A 19553-nucleotide genomic window follows, 5' to 3' on the forward strand; every position below is an offset into this window, starting at 1 on the left:
GGCACAGGGAGGGGACTTACGGACGTCAGGATTTGCATTACTTCTCCTCAGGGTCACGGCCCCCACCCCCAGCGTGGAGCACACAGTAGGCGCTCCGGAAGCGCTCTCCGAAAGGACGCGCGGACCACTTCCTGCCCCCGAGCCGACTCTCCCGAGCCGTGGTCCCCACCGCTCCTCTCCGAGGCCATGTGGCATTCCTGAGGGTGGGGGTGGGCGCAGGAAGAAGGTGCCCTCCCGACCCCGCCCCCTCCGGGCGCGGTGGGCGGGGCGAAGCCCCTCGCCGCCGTCGGCCCGCCCCGCGGGGGGTGGGCGTAGCTCGTCGCGCTCCGCACAAAGTTTGTTTTCTCCCTCCGGGCGGGTGGGGGAGGGCGAGGAGCGCGGGGGGAGGAGAGGGGATCTGACGTCAGGCCGCGAGGTGCTTTCCAGCCGCGAGCTGTCAGGCCGAGTGTCAGGCCCGGCAGGTACGCGGCGCGCTCCCCCGGCGCCCCCCGCCCCCTGCCAGGACGCCCCGGACCGAGCCCGAGGCCGCGAGGACGGAAAAGTCGCTCGGAAAAGTCAGTGCGGGGCGCAGGCGGGGGACAGATGGGGGCGGGGGGCGCGCGGACAACTTGGAAAGTTTCTTTTTCTTGGCCGGGCGGGGGAGGGGGCGTCGTCCTGGCGCGTGCGATTGTGGGTGTAGTGAGCTCGATTGTGTTTGTGAGTCCCGACTCCCGTGTGCTGGGGAGCGGCTGAGGGGGCTGTCCCACCCCCCGAGAGGAAGCTCGCTCGGGGCCCTCTTGGGGGGCTCAGCTCTCCAGGATCCCACCCCGGGAGAGGGCCGCCCCTGCCCCCGGCTGGGTTGAGCGCGCGAGGGGTGGGTTTGTTTGGTTTCAAAAGTGCACGTTGCTAACCGCCGGCAGCCCCCCCGCCCCCGCCGCGGCCGAGCCGGGGAGGGGGACCGCTGAGAGTGACAGCTGCGGGTGGGGGCCGCGGGAAGAGCCCAGGGCTGGGGAGCCCGCGCGAGTTCCCCTTTCCTTTGGAACAAAGGAAAGTCTGTCTCTGAGGCATCTGTCACTCCCAGGCGGGCCAAGGAAGCGGGGCGCGTGGGGCCGGCGACCCGAAGAAAGTTTGTGCGCGCCGGGACCCTCGGGCGGGCCGAGCTGAGCCGGGCCTCCGGCGGAGGCAGCGCGCAGTCTCTGGGGCAGGGGGCGGCCAACATGGAGTCTGGGCGCTGGGCTGGGGGTGGGGGGGCGGTGCGGAGGTGGGAGCCCAGCCCCCTCCCCTCCCCCTCCGGGCCGAGTTCGGAGCACAAAGCCGAGCGCGCAGGCTCGGCCGGCCCCGCGCCCCGAAGAGTCAGCCAGCGCCGAGCGGCGGGGGAAGGGGGTGGGAACTAAACTTTTTCCTGCCCCGGGACAGACACGTGAGTCTTCTTTCTTCCAGAGCCCCCGCCTCCCCGGGATTGCGGGCCCGCGGGGGAGCTGGAGCGCCGAGTCTAACGTGGGGTGAGGGGCTGAGGGGTGCAGGCGCCCCGAGCGCAGGCCGACTCCCTGCCGCCCCGGGAGCCATGTGCTCCGACTCGGTCTGGGCCGCGGGGGAGGCTGCGCGCTTTGTGTGAACTGTTGGGAATGCAGCGCGAGTGCGCCGCCCGGGGGAGTGTCGGGCCGAGCTGGGGGAGTTGTCAGAAAGTTCGTGCTGGAGTGGCTGCAGGTCGGCGTCGTGGAGTGTGTAGGAGGGTACACCGGGTGTTGTGTCGAGAGGGTGCTGCCACAGGCCAGTTAGGGTGAGAACTCATCGCTGGGGTGATGACGTCTGGAGTTTTCCCAGTGTGAGAGGTCGCGGGTGGGCGGGTCGGTTGGAGTTCGTGGGTGGGCATATATCCAGGAATTGGGCCGGTTGCGTGGGTACCAGTTGTTGGTGCTAGACGTGGGCTTTGTAAACTGTGTGCGCTGTATCTGTCGGTGAAAATCTTGGGAGTTCCAAGGGCGGAGCGATGGGTTAGTACCAGTTATCTGAGTGCTGTTAGAAAGTTGCCAGGTGTGAGTGTGGGGTGTGTATGTGGGAAACCTCCGGGGTTTGTAGCGGACTGCGGTAGGACACCATGGTGGAGAGAGAAGCCTGTATAGACTGAGGAGTCATCTCCACGGGCCACCCCTGTAACTCTGCAGACTAGGCCTTGGCTGGTGGCCAGGGTGGAATTTGTACAGATAACCTTGAGTAAACTCACAGCCTGCCAGGGCTGCATCCCTGAGCCCAGCTCCCCACTGTCCCGGCCAGCGAAACCTCAGAAGCCTGACCTCAGAAAGCAGCTCTTGGTGCTGAGTGGCACCTCTAACCAATGCCTCTCTCACCTCCAGGTGGCCTGGCTGGGAGGGTAGACCCTTCCCTCGAAAGCCTGGCCTAGCCAGCCAGATATCTGGGCTCTGGCCCAAGTCGAGGAAACAAAACCTGGGAGATGCCAGAGTCTGTTGGCCCAGCCTGCTGGGGAGCTGTTAAAAGGCTGAGGAGGGAGGAGCCTTGAGATCCTGGCATCAGCTTGGCCTAGAACTTTTGGTTTTAAAATGTAAATCTCTTAGGCATGTGTGAACAAGAAGTTTGTCAGGGGGATGAGCAACTGAGTTGGGTTGTCTAGGGACAACCTTCCTTCATTTGACAGGTGAAGAGGGGGCTCAAATCCAGAGAGGGAAGGACACTTGTCCATGGTCACACAGCCAAATTGGAGGGCCCAGAGCCCAGGCTTGTTCACTTATCTGGGTTTTTGTTTTTGTTTTTAAACAAGGCTTTTCTGCCTTGCCATCAAATACAATCTTCTTCCACTTTCTTTCTTTTGTTTTTTTTTTAAAGATTTTATTTTTTCCTTTTTCTCCCCAAAGCCCCCCGGTACATAGTTGTATATTCTTCGTTGTGAGTCCTTCTAGTTGTGGCATGTGAGACGCTGCCTCAGCGTGGTTTAGATGAGCAGTGCCATGTCCGCGCCCAGGATTCGAACCAACGAAACACTGGGCCGCCTGCAGCAGAGCGCACAAACTTAACCACTCGGCCACGGGGCCAGCCCCGTTATCTGGGTTTTTGAGGAGTTGATTCTGGGACCAGGCCAGGGGCTAGATGACAAAGAAGAATGTCTGAGATACAACCAGTAGGGATGACTCAACACTCTCTCTGTAGGGCACACACTAGGTACACAGTAAATATTACGTGGATTACTGTAGGACCATGGTGATTGACAGATTTTCCAGACTTCTCACTGGGTCTTGGGAGACCTGGGAGAAAGATGGTATCAAATCGGGGGCAGGGGTTGGGAGGAGCACATTACCTTGGTCCAAAGGCTTCGTCTATACCATATCCCGGAGGTGAGGTTTTTTTTTTTTTCCATAACAGCTTTATTGAGATATAAATCACATACCATACATCTTACCCATTTAAAGCAAACAAATCAGTGGTTTTTAGTTTATTCACAGCTATGCTATTGACTATCACAATTGACTATCAGCACAGTCAATTATAGGACTTTTTTTTTTTTGCTAAAGAAGATTCACCCTGAGCCAACATCCACACTAATCTTACTCTATTTTTAGGATATGAGCCACCAGCACAGCATGGCCACTAATAGAGTGGTATAGGTCCACGCTGCGGAACTAAACCTGGGCCGCCAAAGCGGAGCATACAGAACTTAACCACTAGGCAATCGGGCCTGGCCCTACAGGACATTTTTATCACCTCAAAAAGAAACTCCATACCCTTTAGGTATCACCCTTCTATCCCCCTCTAGCCCATTCTGGACATTTCATAAAAAATGGAATCATATGTGATTTTTGTGACGTGCTTCTTTCACTTAGTGTAATATTTTCAAGGTTCATACACATTGTAGCATACAGGACTTCAGTCCTTTTTTTTTCTTTCTTTCTTTTGGTGAGGAAGATTGGCCCTGAGCTTACATCTGTGCCAACTTCCTCTATTTTGTATGTAGGATGCCGCCTGAGCATGGCTTGATGAGGTCCACGCCCGGGATCCAAACCCACAAATCCCGGGCCACTGAAGCGGAGTGTGTGAACTTAACCACTGTGCCACTGGGCCAGCCCAGGACTTCATTCCTTTTTGTGGCCAAATAATACTGCACATTTTGTTTATCCATACATCTGTTGATAGAGGCTTGGGTTATTTCCACCTTTTGGCTGCTATGAATGATGTTCCTATAAACATTTGTGTACAAGGTTTTGTGTGGACATAGGTTTTCATTTGTCTTGGGTAGATATACCTAGGAGTGAAATTACTGGGTCACATGGTAACTCTGTTTAACAGTCACAGTATCTTGGGCGGCTTTCCTGATCTCCCTGGGCCTTGGTTTTCTCATCTATAAAACGATGATAATAGTAGTGTCTCTCTTAAAGGGATTTGTGAGGATTGAATGAGATATTAAATGTAAAGTGCTCAATACAGAGCAGGGAAAAGAGACATCAGTGGTAGCTGTAATTATTTCTAGTCTGGTACAGCTTATTAATGAGCTGCCATTTCAGTAGTCATCTACCGGCCCCATGAAATGGAGGCATTTTGGACTCATCCCTTCTTGCTTGCTTAGGCTGTGTGGCCTGAGACTCTGAATTGCGATTCCCCCATTTCTGGCATCCCAGGCTCTAGTGATGGTGTGTTTGGAGACTAGGAAAAGGGTGAGAGGCAGTGCATGGTAATAATGTCCCCATCCCCTCTGCCACTTGTTCCAGGCTTGCCAAGATCCAGCCTAGCCCCTAGACACCATGTCAGACAGCGATCTGGGCGAGGATGAAGGCCTCCTCTCTCTGGCAGGCAAGAGGAAGCGAAGAGGGAACCTGCCCAAGGAGTCAGTGAAGATCCTCCGGGACTGGCTCTACTTGCACCGCTACAACGCCTACCCCTCAGAGCAGGAGAAGCTGAGCCTTTCTGGACAGACCAACCTGTCAGTGCTGCAGGTAAGGAGCGGGTAGCAGGAGGCCTGGGTTCCAGTCCTATCCCAGCCCTGGCACTGACTCACTGTGTGGCCTTGGGCAGTCACTTCTCCTCTCTGCGTCTCAGTTTCTTCTTGGGTCAGATGAGAACATCTACTCTCCCTGCCTCCAGGGAAGACAGTGGTGTGAAATCATTGCAGCTAGATTTCAGATTTTGGAGCATTCTGAAGAGGGAAAGAATTGTTAGTAATGTCCAGGTGCCATCATTAACATTGGAGGCAGTGGGAAGGTGAGAAGGCATTGGGTGTCTGGGAATTGGCCCCCAGACCCAGAGCAGTGCTTGGATAGTGACTTGGTTGCAGGGGGCAGCTGGTGATCTGCAGCATGGTTAAAAAATGAGTCAGAGTCACAGTCAAGCAAAAGGCAAAAGTCACAGTTCTGGGTTCAAAACCCAGTTCTGCCACATAGCAGCTGGGGACCACATCTTGATTTCCCCATCTGTAAAGTGGGGGTTAGAATCCCCCCTGTGTGACTGAACCGTTGTGAGGAACAGATTCAGAACTGGGTATGAAGGTGCTTTGTAAACCATGCACATGAGCACACTCAGAAGATCGTGTGAGCCACTTTGTGTCAGAGTGCAAGGTTATTATCTCCTCTGAATTGCCTGACTGCCCACCTGCGGCTGTTCTGGTTCTGCTTTCATGGTGCTGAGGCAGGACACCCTGGACTTCCACTGCCTTGCCTCCAGTTTGGCTGCACCTACCTGGGAGACACAGAGCAGGCCCTCAGCCTAGCAAAGACCCACCTCCCACCCCAATGGCCCCCACTGCTCCCTTTCCACCTCTGTAGTTTTCTAGCCCGTTACTTGAATCCGTGGTACTGTCCTTCCCTCCTTCCCTGACCTCACTTGGAGCCTCCCACATCTTCCCAGCTCTCGTCCCTCCTGTGAAGCCTCATGGTGAGTATTCAGCCCTCAGAACTCCTGTCACCTGACTTTATACTCACTGGGCAGTGGTTAATCGGAGTCTGTCTACGACAAAGGCTCTAGAGTTACAGACCCTGACTCAGATCCCATCTTCTCCACAAGAGGAAGCCTGGACCTTGGCCAGTCACTGCCTCCTCTCTGAGCCTCATGTGTCTTCATCTGGAAAACTGAGATGGTTGTACCACTTTCATAGCTTGTAAGGAGGAGGAACTGAGAAGAAGAATTCAAGGCTCACTGTGAGGTGTTTGGCACAGAGTTTGTGCTTCTCCTCTCCTTTTCACCCTCATGTCTTCTACATCATAGGTCTTGGACTGAGCCCAAGTGTCTAGCAGTGCCTGTCATCTCACAGTGTACTGCCAAATACCCAACTATGCCCAGCTCTATGCTGGACAGAGTTGGGATCTCAGAGAGGAACTAGACACATTCCTACCCTCAAGGAGTATATAGTCTGGGATGGGGAGCAAGGGAAGACCTGGCCACTGATGTTTGCAAAAAATGATCACAGCTGGGACAGAAGTCAGCAGAAAACCAGGGCAGGGCTTCTGAGCCAGCCTGGAGCCTCAAAAGGCCTCCCAGAAGAGGTGGACTTGAACTCACAGGATGTAGAACACAGGCCAGAGGCTGGAGCCTGAAAGTCAGGATTACTTAGCTGCTTTGCTGATCTTCCTGCCTCCAGCCTTGTTCCTTCAGTACATTCTCTTGGACACAAAAGTGCAAATCTGATTGTGTCACACACTCCACAGACCCCACTGTCCTCAGGATAGAGTCCACACTCTTAGGAGCTTACTCATCTCTCAGTTGTTCCTGTCCCTGGAGCCCTTGAACTCTTAGGCCTCTAGGCCTTCTCCTTTGGCTTATTCTGACCTTTCTGAACCTGGCTCAGTCTGTTTAAGCATTTTCTCATGAAAGCATTCTCTGGCTCTTCCCGCCTAGGTTTGAGGCCACTGCTATGTATTCCCAGTATGCCTCATACCTGTGCTCATACAAGTGTGTCAAATCACTTGTCACACTGTATTGAAATTGCTTTATTGTCAGGGACACAGTTTCTCAAATCTGAGTAATGTACCAACTCCTTTTAAAGAAAACATTTTTCATGGACCCCCCCCCAACATGTTGACTTGAGTCATTTTTATTATCACATCACTTAAGCACGTACAACCAGAAAACTGGGTTTAAAACTTCTTGCTTTTGCTCTTATACACAACTATAAAATAACCAAGCAGCTTTCCAAAGTTAAATAAATGTAAAACCAATGAGATTCCATATAACCACATTAATATAAAGTGGTGGATGGTGTCTGCTGACAGAGCTGTGGCAAGTAAGCTGACAGAGGCACTGACTCCAGAGTTGAGCAGGTCTGGGTTTCCAAAGGCCACGGTACTCCTACTCCCCATCAAAATAGAAACACAAAGCCAAAACATTCTTGTGGAGAACTAATGGACCCCTAGGACGACATATCCCCAGCTCCCACTTAGAGAAATATAGGTCTGGGGTGAGGATTAGCTGCTGGATCCCAGCATCTCCTGGTGAGTGGGATTCCAGCGGTGGCTACCCTGCTCTAGAGTCATGCTGAGAGTTAAGGAGCAGTGGGGACCATCTGGCACTCCTTGATGGAAACTGTACCACGAACCTCAAACGGTCCCAGCCATACACCTCTGTTTGGAGGTCTCACAGGCACCTCAGATTTCCTTATTGATAAGTGATAACTTTGCCAAGCTGGCTCCTTCCCTTTCTGGGAGTTTCCCCTAGATAAGCCCTTCTCAGCTCGTTTGGTCAGTCAGCAATTCCTATACATTTACTCCTTAAGTATTTCTGGAATATGGCTTCTTTCCTACCACAGTCCAACCTATCATTGATCACTTGTCACTGCCCTACTGAAAACCCTTTGATGGCTCCTGCCAACCCAACAACATCACCTGTCCCTATCTGCATAGTGGGCCTCATCCCTGGCCCCCCCATTGCTGCCACACTGATGTTTACCCCAGACTACTTTGCCCCCACCCCTGACCAGGGAGACTCCCAACCCTTAGAGGAGCTGTGTGCTCCACAGCACCTGGACTGGGCCAGCCTTTGGACACTTGCCTAGAATTGCTTTTTAGGACACACTAAGCTCCAGAGGCCTGGTCTTATTTATCACTATATCCTACATGTTTAGCTCAGTGCCTTGTATCTGGTAGGTGCTCAGAAAATAATTGTCGTCAAAGTGACAGGATATGAAGATAAACTTGGAAATGTCAACAGTCAGGAATTCAGAAGTAAGGAAATGTAGTGGCTCCTCAATCTGGAAAAGTTGGCTTAAGTCCCTTGAGGCACTTCTTTTTCCCATATCTAATTTTTAAAATTTCACTGTTTATTAAGAAATTTGCAAATATCCACAAAAGAGCATATTATAATGCACCCCTGTACCAATCACCTGGCTTGACAAGCATCAACTTTTGCCAAGCTTGTTTTTTCTCTCCTTGGAGACATCTCTCTTTTTGTCTCCTTTAACCCACCCCGGAGCGATCTCATTAGCAAGTCAATGAGTCATTTAACTAACTGGTTTGCTGGTACTTGCCCGGGGCTAGGCAGTTGGGAGGGTCAGACCAAAAAAAAAAGTCCTTTGTGAAGGATTTTCACAGGTTCCTGTGACACCCTTTAAGCCCAGTTATTGCTGTGGTTTCTGACTGTCCTAAGGGGCTGCCTCTTGGGGAGGGAAGGTGAGCGTGGCAGGGAGGTTCAGGCCTCATTCCTGACTCTGTATTAGTGATTGGGGGTACACTTATGCCAGGCCCACTGCTGTGTGCTGGAAACACAGCTGTCAAACAGGCACTGTCCCTGCTTTCGGGTAGCCCCCAGGGGGAGGGGAGACATTATTTAAAAGTCTAAGAATTCAACGTAATTCATTACCAGTGTGGTGTCAGCTGAGCTGCCCTGGTGGTTAGGAAAGGCTTCTCTGGGGAAGCTGTATTTGAATGGAGTCCTGACGGACTCGAAGGAGTGTGGAGGTGAGGGGCAGCAGTCCCTCTGGTGTGGAGCATAAGGCAGGAAAGGAGCCTGGTGCAGAAGTTGTGGCCTGCTGTGTGGCGTGGGCTGGCCTAGTCCTCAGTGACGCTTTATCGATGGAAGCTGCTCTCCTTACTCTGGCTTCAAAGCTAGCTGCCTCCCACTTCTTCGCACTGGCATCCTCTGTCTCCCCACCTTCATCTGTGTGTATATATTTTTTGAGCTTCTGTGTAAGTTTTTTTGCTTAAATAAAGGTTCGACCTACCAGGACAAGTCAAACCAGCAGGTTAAAACATTGGTTCCTAAGCCTGGGCAGCAGAACTCTGGGGAGCTTGTTCAAAAACACATTCCTGACTCTGTCCCCCGTCCTCATCGGATCTAGAAAAGCTGAAGAAAAAGATATGTTTTAAAATTACCCTCAAGGTGATTCTAATACAGCCAGCTGCCTTTAAGAGCACCTGGATATGGGTGGTCACAACACAAATGGAGGTACCATGATGTTTGGGAAAGGTCTCTCCACATCTTCACTTCTCTCCCCTCTTTTGCTTCTGTCTCTCACAGCTGAAAAGACATGAAAATTAAAGCACTTGTCGCCTTCTTCAGATGCTCCATCCTCGTGGCCTTCCTCAGCTTCCTGGTGCCCCTCCCACTCATATTTGATTCCTCCCTTGTCCTTCATCTCAGCTACTGATAAAAAAATACTGGCAGGACAGCAGCCTTTCAGATAGGGCCCAGTTTTATAGTAGAGACAGGCTTTCAGGCATCCAGCCTGTGTTTTGCCATATCAATCACAGAATTCACCTTGGCATTTTCCCTACCACCTCCCCAAGGACCTTCAGTGGGGGCACGTCACGTGCTCTTTTTCTGACTTAGGCATGGGTCGGACAGCTGGAAGGAGCTACAGAAAATCCCGATAGCCCGTTGTCACAGCTGGCACTGGCGGTGCATTCAGGCCTCCTGCCTTTGCCTGACCCCCCTCAGCTGTGCATTTCTATCGGATGAGAAGACAAAATAGACAGGCTGCCAAGTTTTCTGTGGACCAGGGTGAGCATGTGGGGGAGTATGCTTGTGTGTGGGGGGTGTTTTTCTCCTGTTCTCTTCTCTGAATTATAAGCCAAAATGGGAGGTGCAGTGAGGGGCTGAATGCCCACACAGCTGCTAGAAAATGCCCAGGCTCAGTCCCAGAGACTGCTTTCTCAACAAAAACACTTGTCCCTACTTCGCTTGCCCCAGGTTACTGTGACCCGACCATTTCCTCTGCATGCAGGGGTGAGGTAGAGAGGTGCAGTGCTCTCCTGCAGCACAGGTGGCTGAGGAGGCAACTGTGGAGATGGAAGCATCTGACCAAGGAGAAAAGGCCTCAGGCTGACTCTTCAGTCTTTTCACCTGGCAGTGGTGGTTGCCTAGAACCAGGCTATCTGGATCAGAGCCCAGCCTTTGCACTTGTGACCTTGAGCAAGCTACTGAACCCCTCTGATCAGGGCCTCTGTTTCTTCAGCAGTTCAACGGATAAAATGGAGATCATCACAGAACCCGTCTGATAGGCTGTTGAAGACTAAATGAGTAATTAGATGGGAAATGTTTAGAACAGCACCTGCTATGTTTTGTGTTTAACAAGTGTTTGCTTTTAGGATTATGATGATGATGATTCAGCTCCCCGTTCTGTTCCTCTGTTTGGTAAGACAGAGCAAAGCACAGTAAGAACAGCAGTAGGGGCCCTGGAGCCAGGAGACATGGGTTTGAGTCCCAGCTCTGCACTTGGTAGCTGTGTTACTCTGGGGAGGTTCTTTTATCTCTTCGAGTTCCTGTCCCCTCTTTAGTACTTTGGGGACACTGCTCACTACCTTCTAGGCTTGTATGCAGATTAAACATAATGCAGGTGAGATAGCCGACATGATACCTGGTATCAGAGATGCTAAATTAGCTCCCTTCATTCGTTTCACCCAAGCTGTTCAGCCTTACCTCTCCTTGGGGCCTCCCTGCAGCTCTAGCCAGGGTTCAGCTCAGCCAGTGTCTGTTGATGCGGGCTTTTGTGTGTGCGCTCAGTTGCACTAGGAGGACCATATAGGTAAAGAGGGGCAAATGAGAACCCAGGGGCAGGGTCCTTTCAGGCTGGAATAGAGAGGGAGAGGATCACAAAAAAGCTGTGGCTCTGCCCTGCCCAGGAGTTTTCCCAGCCTGACAGGGCCAAGGGTCTAGTGTTGTCCTCAGGTCACCTATGGAGTGAGTACATTTGCAGCCTGCTGGGTCAGGAGCCAGGCCAGCTCCTGTCATAGGTGGCTATCCCTTTGGCTGGGTAGAGGCAGACAGACAAAGTCCACGGGAAGATGGTACCCAAGGGCTTGCCTGCATATGAGTCAAGAAAGATAATGGGTAGGGGAAGAAACTGGTACGGGGAGCCCTAAGGAGAGCCAGGCCTTTGATCCATCCAGCAAACATTAGAGGAATGTTAGGCATTGCTGCAGCCCACTCAGTTCCTAACATCCCAGCACACGAGAGGGGATAGGGAGGGAGTTCCTGTTTTTTCTTCCAGCTACAGCAGCTGACACATGCTCCGTAAGTACCTGTTGATAAACTAAGGAGAGAAGAGATAGGACTAGCAGGACCTAGAGTGTGAAATTTAGGTCAAAGGGCCTATTTAGGCCCTTTAGTGGTTTACCCTGGTGTTCTAGCCTAGTGGGATCAGTCCTGCCTGCTTCTGTCACTTCCTTAAACCAAACCCTGTCCTGCCTCAGGACCTTGGTATTCACTGTTGCCTCTGTCTAGAACATTCTTCCCTCAGCTTTCTGTATCACTGGCTCTTTCTTATCCTTTAGGTTTCACCCTTCCCAGACCCCTTATCTACGGAAGACTATCTTACCTTTATTTGCTACCCTTTTATTCCTGTCTGTTTCCTTCCTGGCATGTACTGGTGGCTAGGCACCGTATTTCTTCATTGCCAGTCTCCACAACTAGATGGACTGTAAGCTCCACAGGGCAGAGTGTATGTCTGTTTACTTCACAGAGGCATCCCCAACACCAAGAACTGGGCCTGGCACATAGTAAGCGCTCAATAAATATTATTTGAGTGAGCTCCTGAATCTTTGAAAGGGAGATCAACAGGAAAGTGAGAAGTTCTAACTTGACTGTTCTAGTGAATAAAATAAGCTGGGCTCTGGGGCCCTGTGACAGCCTGAGAGAAAGATTCAGAGAGAAGGGACTCTCCTCCAGATCCAAAGGCCCAGGCTTGGGCATCCCTGGCTGGAGGTGGAATCCTGCCTGACTTCTCCAGACTGAGCTTTAAGTACGTTCTTTAGTAAAATGGGAATTGATCAAACTCTTAAGGCTGAGGTAACTATTAGAAGAAAATTGTGTAGATGTACGTTGCTCAGTAAATAGCAGCTATTGGTAAGCTCTTCTCAGTGAAAGCTCCCAAAAAGATGCCTAGATGTGTGGCTATCTACTAGGCCACACCCCCCACACACCCACAGTTTCTAATGTATCTTTTCTGCTTCTTCTGAGTTGGCAAGAAAGTGATTAGGCAGCTTTTCCCTTATGGTGGCCCCTCCAGTGGAGGGCAAGAGGGAGAAGGACTTGGAAAAAATGCTAGGGGGTTATATTTGCCTGTTTAAGACAATTTTTAAAACACGTTTTGTATTTATGAGTTTACACCAGCCATGCAGCTAACAAACTGTTTTCTAGTCTAATCCATAACTATATTTAAGTAATGCCCAGGTGAGCTACTATAGGCTCCATCTTGCCACATCTCCTGGTCTACTCCACATCTTAGGAGTAAATGAGAGGAAAGAGGGTATAACTGGTTGATCTTTTAGATAGTCAAGAATGATGCCACGATTAGGTGCCTGCTGCTCTCAGGTGTGCAGAAACTATTCACACTCTTCCTGAACAGTTATCGACCCTGATGGTGTCATTCATGCACGTATGAAAAGAAACTGCTAGGCCCTACGCCAGCCGTAGTTGAATAGAGATACGTTTTGAATCCATTCCTCTGCTCTGGCCCTCTCTCTAATATCTTTGGTCAGCCAAGACTTAGAGGAGTAGGCATTCTCCAGATGGAGAAGAGAGCATTCCAGAAAGAAGGAATGTGATGTATAAAAGGCATGGAGCTATTGGGGGGGAAAAAAAGAATAGGGCCTGAATGAGGGCTACTGAGCAATTTCACATGCTGAAGAATAAAAGGGCTGGAAAGATACGCGAGGGTTTTAGCACCCAGGCTCAGGAATCTGGACTGGATCCTGAAGGCAGTAGGAGTCAAATGGCAGGTTCCTAGAACAGGAGTAACAGTCACTGCATTTTAGAAAGAGAAGTGACAACCAGTGAAGAGGCTGGATTGGAGGGCCATGAAACTGGAGACTGTTAAAGAGAGTCCAGACAGATACGGGACAGGGTGCTAGATATGTCTTGGCTTTGCAGCATACCACTTAACAGTGAGAAATTTTGTGCCTCACGCATAGGTCTAAAAAAATTGATTTAAACAATCAGCTAGACAAGAATGGGGTTAAGGTTAATGGTAGCTTTCTCAGCAGCATGTGGCGGGGGGGAGACTTAAGGATGTTGATTGAATGCACATTCAGCTGGAGCCACTGGTTGTGGTTTTGCTTGGAAAGAATTTTTTCTTCTGACAGTAACTTGGTGTCTTTGTGGCTCTTTCTCTGGTCCACAGCAAGACTCTGCTTTAGACACTTAGGAGTGAATCATCCTTGGCAGTATCCCCTCCTCTTTCATTCACCCATATCCAGTTGGACACCAGGTCCTGTCATTTCCAGTTTCCCAAACAGATCGAACATTCGTCATCATCTCATCACTTCCCTTAACGTAATTTGAACTACTAACCTTTCTCCCTGCTTCTACTCTGTTCTCCACATAGCAAGTCCCTCTTTTGCTTAAAACCCTCCTATGGCTCCCTGTTGCCCTTAGAATAAAGAACCAAATCCCCACCATAAGAGGTAACCTCTAGTTACCACTCTGAGCACCAGCCATACAGGCCTGTCTTCTCTGAGTTCCTCATAGGCACTCTGCTGCCACCCGACACAGGGTCTTTTCAGAAGTTGATCCCTCTAAATCCAGTTCTCCCTTCCCGCCTCCCACCTGTACTACCGCTTATCCTTCAGATCACAACTTACCAGCCATTTCCTCAGAGACTACTACTCTCAGTCCACAGAGGCTAGATTAGCTCTTCCCATTATGGTCTCCAACAGCACCACCGTACCTTCCCTTCACTGGCTGAATCACAGTTGCAATTTTATATTCATTTGTATGATTTCTTCTTTAACCCTCTCTTCCCAACATGAACCTGAGGGCGGGGATTGTCTGTGGCATTTGCTGCTGTGTTCCTGGAGCCTGAAACATAGGCACTTCATAGCTGGTTTTGATTGCGTGAACTGACCAGTCTCTCATATTCATTCCAGATATGTAACTGGTTCATCAACGCCCGGCGGCGGCTTCTCCCAGACATGCTTCGGAAGGATGGCAAAGACCCCAACCAATTCACCATTTCCCGCCGCGGGGGTAAGGCCTCAGATGTGGCCCTCCCCCGTGGCAGCAGCCCCTCGGTGCTGGCTGTGTCTGTACCAGCCCCCACCAATGTGCTCTCCTTGTCTGTGTGCTCCGTGCCACTCCACTCAGGCCAAGGGGAAAAGCCAGCAGCCCCCTTCCCACAAGGGGAGCTGGAGCCCTCCAAGCCCCTGGTTACCCCTGGCAGCACACTCACCCTGCTGACCAGGGCTGAAGCTGGAAGCCCCACAGGTGGACTCTTCAACACGCCACCGCCCACACCCCCAGAGCAGGACAAGGAGGACTTCAGCAGCTTCCAGCTGCTGGTGGAGGTGGCGCTACAAAGGGCTGCTGAGATGGAGCTTCAGAAGCAGCAGGACCCGTCGCCCCCGTTACTGCACACTCCCATCCCCTTAGTCTCTGAAAACCCCAAGTAGGCATCTGCCAACAGGGGTGCTCGAGGCTCGAGCCAGCTGTCCTGGGTTTCCGTTTTGGTTCCCCTTCATACAGAGGGTTTTCTTTGGATCACTGCCAAACATCAGGATCATCTCCTCTGTTCAGAGGTCTTCAGCAGGAAGACGCCAGCTGGTGTCACTGCACTGTGATGGGGACCTCTCCTCTGCTGACTCTGCCGTTTCTCCAGGCGTCCTCAGTGATGAGACCAAGAGATTTCGGAGACAGGCATGGTGCTGCTGCTGCTGCTTCTCCAGAGAATCCCCAGGACCCCTTCGTTCCAGCCCGTTTTCCTGGGCTGGGCACAGGAAACCTGCCAAGTTCAGACCTATGCTGGGTCCAAGTTGCCCCTGAGCTGGGCCTCTTTTTGTTAAGCCAGGTGTGGACATTCCAAGTTCATAAGTGTGAACAAAAGAAAAGAATCCAGCAGATGTAACAGAACCGACTCCAGTTGAATGTTTAGGTTTTCACTAAACTTTGTGTTTATTTTTCCCTTTTTGCTGTGGTCTACATTAATGGGAGTAGTTAGCCGAGGTGTGGGGAATCAGAGTGTGCTGCGTGCTGGAGTATCATGAACTGGGAATGATCCGCCACTGCAGTTGGTGACTGTTTGACAAGGAAGGAATATTTTTATTTTGGGGACCAGCAAAATCTGCAAAATTCCAAATGGTTGTTTTATTCTTGGTTTGGTTTACAAAAAAAAAGCAGAAAAAAACTTTTATGGGCTTTGACTTTTCTGCATCAGGCACAGAAGGGGATAAAGCCACAACCAGAGTGAGGGTCCAACAGAGAATCTGACCAAACCTTCTAGGCGCAGAGCAGAGAAGGATGATAAAACCAGAGAGGTGTTTGTTTTTATTTTTGTTTTTACTGTATTTTGGGGGGGTGGGGGAAGTAAGCTAGACTGAGGCAGTGGGGTTTTTTATTTCTCTTTAATATTTCCCCCCTCTTTATCCTTGAAAGATTTGCCCTGCAGCCTGAGTTTTGAATTCCTTTAGGAACTTGGATCAGTGGGGCCAGAATGTCAGAAGCTCCCAGAAACTCCTACTTGGAGAGAAGTGAGCCATCTACTGGTCAGGAAGCCCTTTTAGCTGACTCAGACAGGCAGCTTTTCCCACGATGGTGGCAGGAAACTATTCCTGGAGGAAGCAGGGAATAGAAGCCCCAGCTGCCTGAGGAACTGCCTTCAGAGGAGGCTGGGGTCGCAGTGAGCGCCTTTGTGTTGCACCTTTCTTTAAATGAGTTGCAAAGGCTCCTGCCCTGAACTTCACAGTGAAAAGATCACAGTTGATCTTATTCTCCTCCCTCCTCCCCATTTTTTATTTTGCTGTTTCATTGCTGACAGCATTCAACAGCAATATACCCCATCTTTATATATCCTAAGAAACACTAATCCTAGGTTATTATTAGCTGAAATATTTTTGTTCTGAATAAGATTGTTACTGGGCCAAAAGACAGGTCAGGAGCCCCAGCCTGTAGTTTCCTGAAGTTGCCAAGTCAGGCACATGGGGGAGAGTTCCTGGGTGTTGGCTGACTTGGGTGGGCCTGGCCAGGAGAAAGGCAGCAACATATGCTCTGTCCTTTCTGGAATGATCCCTGCAGCCTTCAGGGAGGCTCCCCCACTTCTGAGTGGCTTGGCCCATCCATTGCTGTGGGAGCAGGGATTGGTTATTTAAGGAGAGGGAGCTTTGTTTTCTGTGAGTAAGCAAGTTTCCTAGGCTCCCTCTTCTGCCTCCCCTGCCTGCTCCTTGCATGCCCCAGGGGGATCAGGGATCCTCACCCTCCTGAGGCCCAGCTGGGGAAGAATAAACATGGCAGCTTCAAGGTTAGTTGAAGCTGCTATTTGCCCAGCTTCTTCCACCCAACCCATGTCTGAGCCCAGGTCTGGTGTGACTGTTGCAAGATGCTTGTAGCAGGGGATTCTGGAAGTGTATTGGGCTGGGGTGGGACTTTTCCTTCCCACAGTGCACTAAGCAGTGGAGGTGGTGAGGGGTGAGAGAGCCATGCTGCTGAATTCTGGTTGGCATTCCCCCCTTGTGCAAGATGGGGAGGCTGGGGGTGGGGCAGCCTCTACTTGGTTTAGTTGTGAGGCGAACCTGGAGGAGAAGCACAGTTACCCCGTTGAATTCTTTGAGCAAAAAACTACTGTAAATAACTTGTTTTTGTCTTTTGTCAAATAAAGTTGTTTTTGGTTTTTGTTTTGTTTTGTTTTAAAGCAGAACCAGACTGATCCACTGTGACCCTGGGCCCAATCTGGAGACAGGGCAATTGCTGAGTTCTTACTCTGCCTTACCTTTTTCACTTTCCCTCTAGTAGCCACCTGTAAGAGCTGTGTACCCTGCATCCTTATTTCCTTGGCCTCAACCCGGTTCCATAACCCATTCATCACTGTGCAGGGGACATATGCATCCCAAGCTGGACCAATCTCCCCTGGGAGCAACAGTCAAGTTTTGGGGTTGCTAAGTGGTGAGGGAACTTAAGGGAGCTGGCCACTTTGTCCTCCCCATCTCCTAATGAAGAAAGAACATGACTGCAATATGAAGCCAGCACAGAAAGAAGCAGAGATGAGATGGATGCTCTAGTCATGTGTGAAACCAGTATCACTTCTGGACTTCCTATTATGTAAGCTAGTAAATTCCCCTTTTTGCTAGCTGTGGGTTGCATTTCTGTCATAATGAAATGAGTATACCTTGTAATTGCAGGCCAAACAGTGCAAAATCAAGGTCTGCAACAGTAAACAGGGAGTCTTGCTATGTGCCTGGGCCGACGCAATGTTCATTATCCTTTAATTTTCGTACATACACACGCACACGCTCACGCTCATAAAACAAGTGAGATGCCCTTCTCATAGGTAAAGAAGCTGGAGATTTAAGTTACTTGCCTGAACTTACACAGCCACTGGAGCTAGGAAATGAATTCAAGTCCGTCTTGCTTGAAGGTCACCCTGAGGTCTACCCAGCCCTTATTCGAACTAGTGATGGGCAGTTCACCACCTATTGGCATCCAGCTGTCTCACATGGCTTAGGCTAAGCATGAGAAGTTTCGTCTACTAAACCAAACTGGCTTCCTCCTGATTTCTCCCCAATATACCTGGATGGCGGATACAGAATCTCTCCCACGGGACACCCTCCTTTAGGAATTGGAGACGGAGTCTCCCCAATCGAGCTATCCAGATTAAAGAGCCCCAAATCCAAGCTCCTGGTTTCCCCACTTCCCTCTGTCAGTATCCCTCAAACTGGACACTTGGTCCTGGGACTTGACAGAACAAGAACATGCTGGAAGGGCTCTTCAAAATAATACTTTACATCGGGAAAATGAATATGAATATTCCCCTAAAAGGGGAAGTGATTTGGATGGTTTGACTGCCTCAGGAGAGATGGCTTCTTACAAATACTTTTCAAAGAACTGAAACTAAAAGTGTCTTCATCAAGCTTCAAACTAATGATCCCTGGAGTGAGCAAGCACTCTAACTAATAAAAGCTGACAGGGATAGTGTGGCTAGGGCCCTTCTCTAAGCTAGGAATGTTATCTAAGGACATCTACCTTTCCTGGAAGGGTCTCATTTAGGAAATAGCTTTTAACTGCATTTCTGCTCCCTGGTCTTGAGTACCTGCTGTTGGGTTGGCTACGTATTACCTGACCCCCTCTTTACACCTCTATTCTTAACAAGGGGATCATGATGATGCTTCAAGTCCTTGGGATCGATGTAAACTTAGACCCTGTATCAAGTAGTAAAAAAGGAAAAAAAAAAAGTTCTGATGGGGGTGGGTATGCCTTTAGACTGGTGATCAAAGGATCCTTTCTACTGTGTTTCAAAGTGTGGTAATTTCTCCATGGACCCCAAGCCTCACAGACCCCACTGGGAAACTTTTCCCCAACTTGACCCCATTAATAAAAATCTCTAGGGGGGTTACTCAGAACTCTGGATTTAAAAAGTACACTCTAGATTGGAAGCTGCTCATGTGAAAGCTCCCAGAGGGCAGGAGCCAAGTCTGCCTCAGTGTGGCTATGACCTCACTATGGCTGTGACCTTGCTATATTAGCCACTAGAGCTGTAGTGATTAAGTTCTAGAACTCAGGGGGTGTGGAAATAATCATCATCACTGCTCCCAATGTCACTAGTTTCCAAAGCACTTCTCTAGGAGCTAAGCCTGGGTTCATATTCTGGCTGTCACTTAATTAGCTGTCAATTACCATTGACAAGTCAATTCACCACTCAGTTTCCTCATCAGTAAAATGGGAATAGTAATATTCACCTTTTTTTTAGAATGTTTTCATTTATTTTATTTTATTTTTGTTGTTGTTGAGGAAGATTCGCCCTGAGCTAACATCTGTGCCAATCTTCCTCTGTTTTGTATGTGGGATGCTGCCACAGCATGGCTGATGAGTGGTGTAGGTCCATGCCAGGGATCCAAACCTGTGAACCTAGGCCACCAAAACAGAGCATGTGGAACTTAACCACTACGCCATGGGGCCAGCCCCAATATTCACCTCTTACAAGAATGAAAAAGGATAATCCATGGGGTTAGCCCTGTGGCCTAGTGGTTAAGTTTGGTGCACTTCACTTCAGCTGCCCGGGGTTCATGGCGGTGGCCATGCTGTGGCAACAACCCATAAACAAAACAGGAAGACTGGCATAGATGTTAGGGTGAATCTTCCTCAGCAAAAATAAATAAATAAGGGATAATCCATATGTTACTGTTATTATCTATTGTTGTTATCTGGCCTCTCACCCAGGGCTG

The 19553-nt window shown here is 50.2% G+C and overlaps 1 protein-coding gene and 2 long non-coding RNA genes across 9 annotated transcripts in view; 1 reads left to right on the forward strand and 2 right to left on the reverse strand.

Moving 5' to 3' along the window:
- LOC138915148 (uncharacterized) overlaps positions 1-318 on the reverse strand; it is a 53060-nt gene extending 52742 nt beyond the window's left edge. The window contains exon 1 of one of the 4 annotated variants that reach the window (XR_011430985.1): positions 21-246. This is a non-coding gene — a long non-coding RNA (uncharacterized lncRNA). Of the gene's footprint in view, positions 1-20 lie in introns of all 4 variants that reach the window. The other 3 variants (XR_011430983.1, XR_011430984.1, XR_011430986.1) reach the window with 3 other exon arrangements.
- TGIF2 (TGFB induced factor homeobox 2) lies at positions 280-17005 on the forward strand. The gene is made up of 3 exons (XM_005604609.4): positions 280-554; positions 4695-4919; positions 14274-17005. Exons 2-3 carry the CDS (start codon positions 4728-4730, stop codon positions 14793-14795), a joined length of 714 nt encoding a protein of 237 aa, XP_005604666.1. The 5' UTR covers positions 280-554; positions 4695-4727; the 3' UTR covers positions 14796-17005.
- LOC102149307 (uncharacterized) overlaps positions 2794-19553 on the reverse strand; it is a 30749-nt gene continuing 13989 nt past the window's right edge. For 2 of the 4 annotated variants that reach the window (XR_001379468.3, XR_011430987.1), the window contains one exon: positions 2794-3077. This is a non-coding gene — a long non-coding RNA (uncharacterized lncRNA). Of the gene's footprint in view, positions 3078-4917; positions 5120-6995; positions 9253-9358; positions 9427-19553 lie in introns of those variants that run through there. The other 2 variants (XR_011430988.1, XR_011430989.1) reach the window with 2 other exon arrangements.

Source organism: Equus caballus, chromosome 22 (assembly GCF_041296265.1).
Source record: "Equus caballus isolate H_3958 breed thoroughbred chromosome 22, TB-T2T, whole genome shotgun sequence".
NCBI classification, from domain to species: domain Eukaryota; kingdom Metazoa; phylum Chordata; class Mammalia; order Perissodactyla; family Equidae; genus Equus; species Equus caballus.

Bases quoted from the DNA above. Each gene is read 5' to 3' on its own strand.
- TGIF2 (XM_005604609.4), top strand. From the start codon at position 4,728: ATGTCAGACAGCGATCTGGGCGAGGATGAAGGCCTCCTCTCTCTGGCA. The intron at 4,920-14,273 runs GTAAGGAGCGGG...TATTCATTCCAG, and splicing joins CCAACCTGTCAGTGCTGCAG to ATATGTAACTGGTTCATCAA.